This window comes from Malaya genurostris, chromosome 3, assembly GCF_030247185.1.
Source record: "Malaya genurostris strain Urasoe2022 chromosome 3, Malgen_1.1, whole genome shotgun sequence".
In the NCBI taxonomy this organism is placed as follows: domain Eukaryota; kingdom Metazoa; phylum Arthropoda; class Insecta; order Diptera; family Culicidae; genus Malaya; species Malaya genurostris.
The window spans coordinates 162,633,143-162,647,890 of record NC_080572.1 but is presented as its reverse complement, the minus strand read 5'-3'; the positions used below and the strand labels follow the sequence as shown (position 1 = coordinate 162,647,890).

The 14,748-nt window shown below is 35.5% G+C and overlaps 2 protein-coding genes across 2 annotated transcripts in view; one reads left to right on the top strand and one right to left on the bottom strand.

Annotated features, from left to right (window-relative positions):
- The window catches only part of LOC131434068 (uncharacterized), a 225,664-nt gene that overhangs the window by 151,427 nt on the left and 59,489 nt on the right, over positions 1–14,748 (bottom strand). The gene's annotated exons all lie outside the window — the stretch shown is intronic.
- On the top strand, positions 4,269–6,095 carry LOC131438357 (pyrroline-5-carboxylate reductase 2). The gene is made up of 4 exons (XM_058608352.1): positions 4,269–4,573; positions 5,137–5,384; positions 5,443–5,860; positions 5,922–6,095. The coding sequence occupies exons 1-4, from the start codon at positions 4,495–4,497 to the stop codon at positions 5,993–5,995; spliced, it is 819 nt and encodes a 272-aa protein (XP_058464335.1). The 5' UTR covers positions 4,269–4,494; the 3' UTR covers positions 5,996–6,095.

The window sequence follows — 14,748 nt, the reverse complement described above, 5'->3', positions numbered from 1 at the left end:
GCACATCTTTCGGGCGCAGTAGATTTGTCTCTACCTAAGTACCGTATTCAACAAAAATCACACTCCGGTAACAGACACTCGTTTGTGTGTCGTGATTCTGTTTTTTTTTCAAAGCGGTTGAAAATTCGAGCTCATGTATGCAAGGTAATTTCGGAACCGAAAGTCAGGTGAAATGATGAAATTCAGAAGTTTTGAATAGGACCATAAGACCATTCATTTGAATCTAAGTTTGTAAAAATCTGTAAGACCTTCTTTGAGAAAAGTGAGTAAGTAATTTGAAATTCGAATTTTTACACTAATCACCCTGTAATTCCGGAACCGGAAGTCGGATCAAGATGAATTTCAGAAATTTTCTATGGGGCGACAAGACATTTCATTTGAATCTAATTTTATGAAAATCGATTCAGCCTTCTCCGAGAAAACTTAGTACACATATTTTCATATTTTTCGCTCATTTATCCCAGAATTCTGGAACCGGAAGTTGGATCCTAACAAAATTTAGGAATTTTTTATGGGATCACAAGACCTTTAATTTCAATTTAAGTTTGTGAAAATCGGTCCAATCATCTCCGAGAAAAGTGAGTGCAAAAAACCTTACATAGATATACAAAAACACACACAGACATTGTGTGTTCTCGACAAATTGAGTCGAATGGTGTGACATTCGGCTCTCCGGGCCTTGGTTCAAAAGTCGGTTTTCAAAGTGGTTTTAAAACCTTTCTATATGAGAAAGGCAAAAAGCACATAAAATCACAAAACTCTGCATTAACCACCGCATAACTTTGAAAATTTGCATAGAAAACCGCATTGCTTCTTAAATTGGCATAAAAAGACTAAGAATCGGATAAGGAAAACAATATGATTGGGAATGATTTTATTGAACTTCCAAACAATACCGGTTAATATTTGAGTCCGACATATCACATACTTGACTTCCTATTCGTTAATCATATTCGATTCTGAGATATTCGATATAAATATTAAATATTACTGTGTTGTAAGCTAAAAGTAACAAATCTAGTTTGAATCATCAAATACTGCATCAAAGCTGCATGTTTAATTTATTCATCAGTATTTATTGTTTGAAAGTTGAATAATGACCAATTTGAATAGAATATAACAATATTTTTGCTAAGCGTAATATAGAAGTTTGACAAAGAACGAAACAAATGAACTTTTGTAATTTTACATCTAGGGCGAGATGGGATAAAATGAATTCGTGGAGTCAAACACACACCTTGCTTTTCTCAGAAGTTACTTTTTTTTGTCGTGAATACGACTTACTTTACTATGGGGTGCCTTTTTAAAATTTACCCTCTGAGAGAGTGATAAGTTTTTGATCGTGAATATCTCTTGTTGTATCTAACGAATCAACATAATTATTGCTACATGCCATCGGAAATATGATCACAATTTTATGATAAAATTTTCAGTTGTGAAAAATGTTACTAGGGTGGTCCTCATTTAGATTGAAATCTGAAATCTAACTTTCTTTATTGAACTCAAAAATGATTTTGTTGCACAATAAAGTTGTAGGAAATTTTATTTTGAGCAACTTTGTTGAGAAAAGCACCTCTCTAGTTTTTCATTTGATTGAGTTACATCAATTTTCCCGAGTAAAAGTAGGGTGACTCCTGAAAAATCACATTTTTTGTTCTAACTTTTTTGTGAAACGTTCTACGAAAAAGTTTTCTTCAGAAGAGTTGTTGTACTAATTATTGCGCATAATTTTGCTTAACCAAGCTTTTTCATATGAGCTACCAGTAAAAAACTATGATTATTTTCTCATCAAAAACTAGTCAAGCTTCAAATATCAATATTCATTAGATGCCAGATCGATGAAAATGTATCCTACGTGGTTCCTTAAAGGTCATAATACAAATAAAAATTTAAGAGAAAATTGGAAGAGTGTTATTTTTTTAACTTGTTTAAATTAGTTTTAAAAATACCTTCAAAAAACTCAAAAACATTGCATAACTCTTAAACGTCTTAACGTATCAATATACTTTCTTTAGCAAAATCATAGTATCAAATTAGTTCTACAAGTGTTCCATACATTGTCCTTTCGAGAAATGAAACACACAGCAATTACAGCCTAAAATACATTGAAGAACAATTTTAAATAATTTATTACAAAAAAACTACTTCAATTGAGTTTGAGCAACTGAGGATTAGAGATACTGTGAAATATGGTTATTCCGAACTAGTTGGCCATGATGAATCAATGAACAGAAATTTTCATGATCTCGACAACCATTCCAACAAGCTGGTGCAAGTTAGTAAAATGCGAATATTTTTATCCATGTCGTGCCGAGACGCCTATGACACTGGTCCTGTCAATGGAATTTTGGTTCGAATAAATACATTCTACTCATTTTAACAAACTAATGATTTTCTTGGGTTTCAGGAAGTGCTTTAATTTACAACAAATCTATTTTCGGCTGTAGTTTTTGTGTGTCTCATTTCTCGAATGGACAATGTATGGAACACTTGTAGAACTAATTTGATACTATGATTTTGCTGAAGAAAGTATGTTGATACGTTAACGCGTTTAAGAGTTATGCAATGTTTTTGAGATTTTTGAAGGCATTTTTAAAACAAATTTAAATAAGTTAAAAAAATAACACCCTTCCAATTTTCCCTTAAATTTTTATTTGTATTATGACCTTTAAGGAACCTCATAGGATATATTTTCATCGATCTGGCATCTGATGAATATTGATATTTGAAGCTTGACTAGTTTTTGATGAAAAAATAATCATAACTTTTTACTGGTAGCTCATATGAAAATGCTTGGTTAAACAAAACTATGCGCAATAATTAGTACAACAACTCTTCTGAAGAAATTTTTTTCGAAAAACGTTTCACAAAAAAACTAGAACAAAGAATGTGATTTTTCAGGAGCCACCCTACTTTTACTCGGGAAAATTGATGTAACTCGATCAAATGAAAAGCTAAAGAGGTGCTTTTCTCGGCAAAGTTGCTCAAAATAAAATTTCCTACAATTTTATTGTACAACAAAATCATTTTTGAGTTCAATAAGGAAAGTTAGATTTCAGATTTTAATCTAAATGAGGACCACCTTAATAACATTTTTCATCAAAAGGAGCGCCATTTGATTACAAACAACTTTTGTGAAGACACCAACTACAAAAAACTAATATTTGATAGTGAAAATATTTTTGTCACGCTAATTTCCCGTTTCGGATAATAGTGCAATGAACTTGTGTGCCAGTCATTCATTTTTCGAAATTCTGTTTAGATACAAATGAGAATAAACAGAACAATATAAAAAAGGTAACGTCTCTTGAACATTTAGGGGTTTTTGGATTGCAAAAATCAGTTTCACCAGTAGTTGAAGTAGGTGCCCCATGTATGTTCAGATACATGTGCCTTCGCGTAATGTAAGATGTAACGGCGTTCACAATCATGTGTGTTGCTATACGGAAATGTTTTTTTTTTATTTTGCAAAATAAGACATTGTATAAAATCTTTTCTTTAGTTGAAATATAGTAATATTTCTCTAGAGATTCATCCTACCCTCACTTTCCCTACCTCTATGTTTGTGAAAATCATTATTAATTTTTGAGAAAATCTTGACGAGATGACCTGGTATATAGCAAAAATCCCAATCAGCAGATTATTACATTCAAAATAGTATATATTTTTGATATTTGTTAAAAATTTCTGCTATTTCATCTACTAATGAGACCAAACCAGAATTTGTAACTAAAATTGCTTTTTGTTATAAACTTTTTATTGCCTGCTGAACGGAAAGTTTTCTTAATAGCGAAATGCATCTTCATCATATCTTTTGAACCAATGCAATGAACAGTGATTCCATAATCCCATCAACAGAGGTGAATAGAGGAGTTGAGGTGAACATGGGTACGGTTATTCCATAAGGTATTTGTCCTTAACGAGTCCCATCAACGTATGATGTCCGTGCTCAGTGTACTATAACTCTCTTAAATGAATAGAATACTGAGAGTTTTTTTGTCTCTTTTACAAATAACACTCTCATACTAACCATCCACTAGAAACATGGAATATTTCCAAGCATTATCAGTATTGAGCGTTATCAGTACCTTGGCAATGTGTACAAGTTATTAATAAACTTCAATCCAGAATGGATTGAATGCAATCAATCGGCAGGGTAATTGAGTTCAAACGATAACTCATTAGAGTGTGAGTTTTGGGATACGAATATATAGGCTTGCGATGAAATGACTAATAAACGATAATAGCGAATAAAACTATTTTTGCTCAATTGGTGTAATTTTTGATAAATTTTTCATATAATCTAAGAAAGTGATAGATCTCTTATCAATATGAACGGTTTACCCCAGCTTCGCCCTGAACCATTTCAAGTCACGTTCAGAGTAAATTACTGACCGATCGGGCACAATTCAGTAACAAAGTTCATAACGTCTGTGATACACGTGAATCATTCGGATTGAAACTGGTTAATTGAAGCACGTAATTGTGAAACAAATGAGCAAGTTACTTAGAATTGGATTCCTCGGCGGAGGAAAAATGGCACAGGCCATGGCAAATGGTTTCATTTCTGCTGGTAGATATTGGATATTAAAATCGCAGTTTTCGTTGATATATTGTAATATTTGTCTATTCCTATTTCATAAAAATAAAACTGAAATACTGAATACCAACGGTTTGAATCGACCTGTTTAAACGTGTGTTCAAGGAAATAAAGAGCCGTGCCGGTATCTTGATTTTTATACTGTTGACTATTGCCACAATAAGTGTATGATACTTTCGCAAGAACAGATTGCATTTTTTTAAGAACAGAGTTTTTAATACTGTGAGCAAACTTACATCTTGTATTGAATGTTTCGAATAGGTTGTACCAAAGTGTACCTTGATTAGAATTCAGCTGATTTCCAACCTATTTGTATTATGGTGCAAGAGGCATATCATCACCTTGTTTATAAACAGATCGAATCATCATTGATTAGTATTTTAAATGCTGTGCTCTCTAACGAGAATCTATTGAACAAAATACGCTACTTTAGAAACATAACGTTTACAACGAGACGTTTTTGACGTGTTTATGAGTTTATCAGTTTAATTTCTTATTTCGACGATGGAATAAACGTATAGTTTATATCATTACAGGTTTGACGAAAGGTGAAAATGTAGTCGCTAGCTTTCATCCATCCGATGAACCAAACATCAAAGCTTTCAAATCGTTTGGGGCAGAAACCTTTGTGGAGAACCTTCCCGTAGTGAAGAAATCTGAAGTCATTTTCGTCTCCGTCAAACCATCCGTCGTTTCAACCGTCCTCGAAAATGTGCGTCCTGATAGTGAAGGGAAATTATTCATCTCGATTGCAATGGGTGTTACGCTCGCTGAACTGGAGAAGGTGACACATTCACATTAGAGACATTTGTTAGAAATATAACAATTTAATTTTTGCACAGTCTCTTTCCCCAAAAGCACGTGTCATCAGAGTAATGCCAAACACCCCTGCTTTAGTTCGAAGCGGGGCTTCAGTATATGTCCGTGGTAAAACCGCAACTGTCGACGATTGTACTCTAACCCAGTCGCTGTTCGAAGCAATCGGCACTTGCGAAGAAGTAACTGAATATCTAATGGATCCAATCACTGCACTTTCGGGTAGCGGGCCGGCCTACATATTTGTGTTGATAGAAGCACTTGCAGACGGGGGAGTAAGAATGGGTTTACCAAGAGATCTGGCATATCGGTTGGCATCACAAACGGTGCTGGGATCTGGAAAACTGGTGCGAGAATCTGACCGGCACCCAGGACAGCTGAAAGATGACGTAACAAGCCCAGCCGGATCGACCGCTGCAGGATTGGCATTCTTGGAGCAAAATGGTAAATCAAAGCTATTATTTTTTACGAGTATCACCAACTGAAAAGTCGCATTCTTTTGCAGCATTTCGACATGCCGTGGCCGGAGCCGTAGAAGCAGCAACACTTCGATGCCGTCAAGTTTCAGGCAATAAATAAAATCTATAGCATTCCTTTCCTCACCCTTCCCACATACATGAATATGCATACATGTGAAACTAAGAGCGGTTATATAGATAATAAATAATACCAAACATCACTCTAAGACAATAAAAATGCCAGAAGAATCCCCAAACAATCACACCAGAAGAAATATTGTCCGTTTAGCTAGGTTCGACGTTTCTCAGTTGGAAAACTGTCATCATCAGTCAACTCTTTCTGTGAGTGAACGTTCGAAATAGCTCACATTTTGGTAAGTAAAATTTTATGTTCCGACTAATAATCTCAGGAAAAATACACTGAAGCGATTTTGAATTTTTCCCTGGGCCTATTCTGCGTTTATAATAGTGGTAAACTAATTTTTCATCGTCACGTTTTTCTAAAGATGGGTACAAGGGGTTTCCCCTTTTTTCTAAGTTTCTCGCTCATTAAGCTGCTAATAATGCGTCACTGATGCTGGCTTCCTAAATGAATGAGTGTTGGCTTTCGGCGAGGCATTTATCGTTAATAGTCCAAAAAATACAGTGTCATAAAATTATAAATCTCAACTTTATAAGAGCTGACTTTGAAATTATTGTGCATGACATCAATGAATGTTTTGTTAACTTCTGCAACTACGAAAACTAATATGTATTTCAAATTAAATCCACAATCAGTTTTCATTAGGTTCGAAGTAAGGCATTATACAAATATACTGATTTATTTTATAAGTAAGAATGTCAAAAGAAGCGATTCCCAATCAACAGAGCACAACAGGATTCTATAAAAATTATATATGAGCTTAATATTTATATCTCATCATGTTTTAAATATGATTCCAAATCAGAAGCAAACACTCAGATTTTATTAAGATTATAGCAAGTCCAGATATTATATAAAGGGCCGTTATATTTCAGGTAAAACTATACTAGAGAATCGAAAAAAAAGCGTTCAAACACTTTTGTGGATCATGGTTTTGACTTTCAACCCGAAAAATGCTATGCTTCAATAAAGAGCAGTAACAAACATTTTTTCCAATTTCACATACCTGAAGATGCTTTTGAAAACAATGATTTGGTATTTGATTTTGCAATGACAGCCTAAATTTTAAATTTGAGAACGTTCCTAAGTAATTCCTACTTAAATTGTGCAATGTTTTAATTTAAATATTAATTTTAAATTGAAAATAAATATTTTTCAAGGTGATTTTGCGCTTTTTCTCTCATGAACAAAGAAAGGTAAGGCAAAAGCTTTAAAACTCGACTAATAAATATTGCAAATAGTGATATAGCATTCGACTCAGTTCATTGAATCCGCAATGTTTCCTAAAAGATGATTTTCACAAGCTTGGAGTAAAGTGAATGCTCAAATTGTTCAATTTTATCGGTGGCCGATTTTTGTTTCCGAAAACACAGAGTGATAAGTGTTAAAAATTTCAAAACGTCTTCAAAAGTGTCGCTGCAGTAAACGGAAAACAAAATCTAAACTGGGCTCAAAAACAAAATCTAAACTCAGCTCAATACTTTCTCGATTTATAGGTCATTTAGTTGCAGATTGAAAATAGGTACTTTAGTTTAAGGGGGGGGGGTCTAAATGATGAAAAATATCATCATTTTTGAGATTTTTTTAGAGTTATCGTGCAACAAAATAAATTCAATTTTTTTGCATAATAAAAAGCATCATTCGAACAACATTTTGTGAATTTTTCGTGGAAAAATATTGAGAAATAAGTCGGTGAAGAGGTATTTTTGAGAACGCTTCATAAAAATCATGATTTGCGGTGTACACTGTATCTCAGCGCAGACTAATCAGAAGTCAACAAATCAAAGCAGCATAGATAGACTAGATGTTTTTCTAGATCCCAACGTTTCTGTTTATTTTTTTGAATTTTTGGCGGTTGTTCAAAGTGGACACTACGATTTTTCACGAAAAAATTCGCCATTTTGTAGCTGTAAAACCTCCCCAAAGCAACAAACAAGGAAAAGGAAAACGTTGGGGTCTGGGTTTTCATATGTAGAAAGGGTTTGAATTTGAAAAAAATTGGTTCAGTAGTTTTTGAATGACGACACGGACACGGACTTTCAAAACCTGCTTTCGAGAAAAACGCGTTCAAAGTTTTTTGTCTATAAAATCAATGGAAACAAATTATTACTCAAGAGAGCCCGTAGGGTCTAACATTTTCACAAAATCATATTTTTTCTTTTGTATTCTTTTATAATGAAACATTTCGAGAATGTTTTGTTAAGTTTTTAAGTCAATCGAAGCAGAAATCTTGGGCCTGTGTGCGCAGCTCTTATTTCTTCGTAGTATGAGATCGGCAAAGATAAAGGCCCCTAACTTTCTTAGTTTTGTTCCGATAGGCTTCAAAATTTCACAGAATATTCTTGAAATGTTTTACTATCAGAAAATAGAAAGAAAATAATAAATGATTTTTCAAAAGTGTTAGACCCTACCCGCCCCTTAACGGACCCCGGATGTACTGAAAATAGAGAAAAAAATCTTAAAAAATTCGTATCGATTCATGTTTAGTTTTTGCTGTACATTATACTTTGTTAATATTACATTAAAAAATGTTCACTGGTGGCGCTGATGATATCATCATGGCCTAACGCAAACTAAAGTAATATCGAATCACTTTCACAATTTTTGGATCAAAAATCAGTAAAATCGAAATGAGTTGGTTAGGTCATCAATTAATAAGATCTACGAATTGAAGATATCGAATTTTGCCCGTTGTCATCTATATCATTGCATGAACATTTTTACATTAATGAATCAGACAAAAACGATTTATTGCACCATAATACCTTCGATTTGAAAAGTTCAATCTATCCATATCTGATAAATTTATGATAGTCGCATTTCGTAGTATTTTGATTACTTCCAATCCGAAACCATCAGCTGGGATTCGAAATTTGCAATGTAGAGTTTAAAGCAACCGACCCGCATTATGAGACTTTCCATTTGAATCATTTTTCTGTGAGTCCATCTAGGTAGATATCAAACAATCAAACCGGAATGAAAGTTCAATATTGATGGTTTTTGAACATTATCTGGCTGCGAATATCGCAAACTAATGTGACGAATAGGCAATTGGTTGATCATCAATCATAAAAACTTGCTATTCGAATCGATGTTACATACACTTCTGATTTTTCACTGACTTTCAAACGAATTTTTATTCTAATTTAAATTCAGCCATCTCCGAGAAAATTAAGTGCACATTTTAATCAAATATACCCGCCAATCGACAAACATACACGTACAGACAATTCACTACTTAAATTGAACAAGCGAGCCGATTCGAATTGAAAGTCGGCCCTCTTGGTACAAAGAAGAAAAAACTGAAAAACTATCATTCATTAGTTAATTACTTCAGATTTTATAAGGTAGTTTTGTTTCACTGAATTTAATCATTTCCGTTCAAGTAAAATAGCCCCTTTGCCATTCCTTTGCCGGTTGGTAGGAAACGACGAAAGAGGTGGAGAGCGATAGATTATTTTTGTAGCCATATGGACTTACAGTTATATGCCCCGATGCAATCGTAGCGTATGTTGGCAACTCAAAACTTCCCGGTTCGAAATTAGTCGCATGAAACATGAACAGTTAATCATGTTTTGTTATTGCAAATCAAATCGCCTAAAGGTATGCAATTTCATCTTACTTCGCGAAATCTATATTTCCACAAAAAATGGATAATAACAACTGAAAAGTCGTACTAAATTTGTAACTAATTTAGATATAATATTGATATTCACATATTAAGGTTTGTAACAAATTTGTTATCACCTAGGTTAAATTGAGTTATAATTTTTGTTATTTTAACTATTAACGAGGCCAAGATTATGACTAATTTAGATAGAAAAAACGAAACAACCCCAGATACAATTTTGTTATCCCTTGTTGATCGGGTTCCCTCAAAATTCGTATAAAAATTCTTGTAGTTTTTCAGACCCAGTTAGCTTGAACTGATCTGACGTCGGCTATACCGGTTTACTGTTTTCGGCTCCATATGTTACGAAAATAGCTCATAGATGGCTGGGCCGATTTTAGGTTCTAACGACAGAGTTTGTAGTCTCTGTTGTGATCCGACTACCAGTGACGCTTGTTCAAAATCTCAAACCATCGTTTAAAATCAACTCAACTGCAATCAACTTAAAATCGCTTGGAAACTCCAATTCTTGTTAGTTGCTTACTAAACGAGCTGACTTTGACAAAATCAGTCTCCGGTTTTGTACTTGAAGTACTACAAAATCTTTCATTTGAATCTAAATTTTTTAAAATCGGCTCTATCGTCTCTAAGAAATTTAGGTTTCATTTTAGAGTTTTGTTCTGCTATTTCCGGTACTTCTGGAACCGGAAACCGGAGACCGGCATAACTGAAGTGCGATCATTTGGGCATCTGCCAACAAGATCTACTAACTAGAATAAATTATGAACAGTTTCCATGGTAATTTCAGCTCTTTACATGGTACTAATCATCCTGAAATTCCGGAGCCGAAAGTCATATCGAAGAAAAATTCTGGAATTTTGTTACTCTGCCATCGGAGGGATGACTCGTGATAAACCTCGATCTCTGGTCACAGCCACGGAGATCTAATGAGGGTGGGTTCTACAATAACCTCTTTTACGGCGACTAGCTAGGCTATGGGTAGCGCTCTCGCTCTCAGAGTCGGCTTTCACAAGGATCAGCTGATCAAAATGTTCAAAAACACAGATTTTCTTTATTAGACAGATTTATTTTACCTCGTGTGTACATATCTGATTCGTGTATGGTGTAAGGTTGGCCGGCCGGCAGGTGACACTGATGCTGCTTACTCCGATCTGGAAGCAAATGTCGTGCTTTTTGATGAATGTGCTCACGCTGATAGTGATGATGTCCGGGGGATCGTGTTGCTGTTCAAGGAGAGGTTATCTCCGCCTTACAGGTTGAGTGTTCTCAGTCTAGGGGGTTTCCGTTCCAATTCTCAGCCGGTGGGGTGATGATCCGAACGACTGGCGGGAGGCCTACTCTCGAAGAGATTTGACCGCCCCAAGTATCATGGATTGGCGGTTAGTTTGACATGGTGAACTGGAACCACGACCAATCTAGGTCCTCCGACCAACACGTGGTTGTTCTCGGGTCGTCTCGGTATCCTACAGGCTTAATATTCGCTTGGTTTGCTCCTTAACAGACGAGTTATCGAGCTATCAAATATGACGGGTCCTATTTTTATCATAAAAGATATCACTTTGCTAAAAGTCGCCTTTAAACGGAAATATGTTTCTCGTCCATACCTGATTCGACGCTTTTGAACCGTAATCCAATTTTTATGGCAATTCGGTTTGCTCACTTTGCCTATTTCGAGGCTCTACTTTTACTTTTATACTTAGACGTGTTTCTCAGTAGAAATCTTAAAACGGAAAGACCTTTCGACTTCTATCGACCCAGTAGCTCTACCTCTATTCCTTTTTTCTTCTCCTTTCCTTCCTTGTACTATCTATCGCGACAACAATATTCTCTTTTGGTAGCAGCGTCAGTAGAGGATATAGTGTATAGTGTATAGTGTGTGATGTTGATATATTACGTACTAGAATTTTAACATTTATTGGTGTGTCTATACAGTGACATTTATATTTTATTTTATCCTAGCTTAAACTATATATATATTTTTTTACAATTTTTAATATCAATATACATTTAACCAATAACAATAATTAAGTTAATTTATCCATATGAGCTCTGTGCCTCGACGGTAACAATTTGGGATGGTATTTTAAGACCTTTTATTTAAATCTAACCTTGAGAAAATCGATTCAATCATTTCCGAGAAAAGTTAAGTTATTGCTAGCATGTTTTTAGGAAAAATTAAGAAAAAAAATTAAGACTGAGACTGAGCACCTTTCAAAGGGGTTTATCTGTTTACACTAATCATTATAGAATATTCATTTTTTTCCCTTCATGAACCGAGCGAGAATACTTGAACAGTGCCACAGTTGCTTTATGTGAACATATGAGAATTGAAACATTACGTCAACAGTTGGATTGAAACAGATTTTTTTGAGAACCATTGCAACAGTCAACTAGTTTCATCCTCCTTTTACTACAAATTCTCTTCGGAAACCATTCTAAGCCTCTTTCACTTCCCTCATTAGCCTAGATGGCGGCATTAAATAATGCGAGCGCGTCATGAATTTTTCTTCTACCGCTTCCGAAAAGGTACTCACACATTCTCAAGTTATGCGACTCCTGGTACGGACGATGCGGTGGCAGAGTGAGATATGCGGTACAGATCTAATTTACGATATGGAAACCGCATGACACTTCACTCGCACTCGGGAATTGGCCACTGCCGAAGAGGCCACGTTGTTTTGACGTGTGGAACTCGCGCGCATCATTATTCCGGTGGTGATGAGGCGAAAACGGCGGCCCGAAAGAACCCAAGCAATCGTCATCCCACCGACGACTGATGAAACTCGTGGGATGTGCAGGATGTTGAGTAGCAGAGGGAATATTTACGGTTCAATTTGTGTGACACTGATGACGTGCTGGTGCAGCGAGAGAAAGAGTTAAAACGCACCCAGTCTCAGCTGAATGGTGTGTTCGCTTTGGCGGTGTCCATTAGGCGGACGGTTGGTATGGCACGGTTCCTGTCTTCTGCTGTGCACAAAAAGCAGATAAAAAGACCGAACTTCGTCTCGATATAACCACAGCGAGATAAAACTTACATCAATTATATTAAACGATTATTACTTTGTGGACAAATATACTGATCTTTGGGACAATCTTTTAGCCGATTGATGTGCATGCCGTCGGGAAATCCTGGTGGCGTTTTGTCAGGATAATGTGACTTGCTAGAAACTGATAAATTTGTTTCGGGTGATAAAAATAAGCACGACAATTGTTTGCAAGACAAATCGATCTAGAGTTTGTAATATAGTCAATGAATTTAGTTCAATCGCACAATTTCATTGATTAGATCCTATGTTTCTTAAAAAGTATTCATATTACGAATGATAAGATTATCATATTCAATTGGAATTTATAAAATAGTCACAGATTAATTAACATTAGTACGGAGCTTTGAAGTTAGCATCATTAGCTAGTTTTAGTTGAGAAACCAATTTTTTTATTTTTATGCATTTTTTTCAACATACATTTTTCAGTTTCGGATAAAAATCAGAAAAATACGATAAGAATAAATTTTCGGTTTGAATGGGCTTTTGTTTGTTTTGTCATCACCATCGATGTCGTAGTCGTTGTCGTCATCGTCATCGTTGATGTCGTTGCTACCATCGTCATCCAAGTCTCGGTCGGGTTGTCGTTTTAACCCATCAAAATAATGGCCGTCGATGGCAGTCTGTCGTCATTTCGTTGCTGCCGGTGCTTCGTTTTTGACAGGACGTGGTCGGGTTGTTAGTGGTGAAAGATTTCGTCAACTGGCGGCGTCAATCTCGGCAGCCGACGGTGCCACCCAGATGGAATGGATCAGCGCGGCACGGCACAAGTGGGCAGCAACGTCAATAAAAGACAAAAGAAGAGTTACCAGTCATTCATCGTCGTCGTTGCTTTCCTCACCGCTTGCTAGCTGTCAAGAGTTTCGCCTCTCAATTTACGAACGTAATTGGTTGAAATTTTTCGAATTGAAATTAGCTGGATTATGGGCGCACATGGTAAAACAGATGGGAGCAATCAAGAGAGTCATTATTGACTTCCGATTTTGCTACATTTTTACTATAATTTTTATCTGGCCCATAGTATATTTAGAAGCCAATATTTTTATACAATATAATTGTAAATTGAAGGCAGTGTTGATGTAGTAAAACTAAGATAAACATACATATTGAAATATAAACTAAAAACTCAGTTTCTATTATATAGTAGTTAAATATTTTAGGATAGGATAAAAACTGATGAATTATATTCTGTTCTTGAAAACATTATTTATTTAGCAGCAGGAAAAAGTCCAATGGAGCTAAACTCTCGTAGTCTTTCACTCTTCAGCAAGCATGAATCTCCTCAATTTCTATTCCAACAGAAAACCATAACCGTAATATCATAATTTAGGATATATTCTCATAGACAAAAATATACAAGAAAGAGAGTTTAGAAATAAATATTTTACAGCGTTGCGAGACAGGCAAAAATCGAATCGGTGAGCACATCGATTAAATAGATAACACATACTATAAAAAGGTTCGTTGAAACCGTAATTAATGCGAGAATATTGAATTCTCAGAAATGAATTAGATCGAAGATTACTATAGTGAATATTCAGTTTTTGGAACAATTCGGTGCAATCAGTTCGAGATTGTAGCAAATGCGCCACAAAAATTGCGTTAGAAAGTATGACATGTTGAGATCAGTAGGTTTACAGCATTCACGATAGCTGGGTAGCGTGTAGGGATCCTGAGTTTTTTTGTTTCGATTATAGAGGTTTTAACATTGTGGTCACCTCTTCGGGCCAGAAAAGTTTTCTGACCCTATGTGCGGGGTTGGGAATCGAACCCAGGTGGGCAGCTTGAAAGGCATCGACTTACCCATCACGCTATACCCGTTCCCCAGTGTAGGGATCCGTCCAAGGAAGACTACGAAGAACAAACCAGATAAATTTATGTTGAGTAGCTTCGATGCGTTGGTTCTCAAGTTTATGATAGCGAACCAAGACGAATGCTGCATATTCAAAAATACGCGCAGAAAAATACCAGTTGTTTAAAACATCAATCAATTAAACCAAAAAAACAAAGACTGTCAACAAAATAATTCGCTAACGGGCGAGACGACAGAATGAATG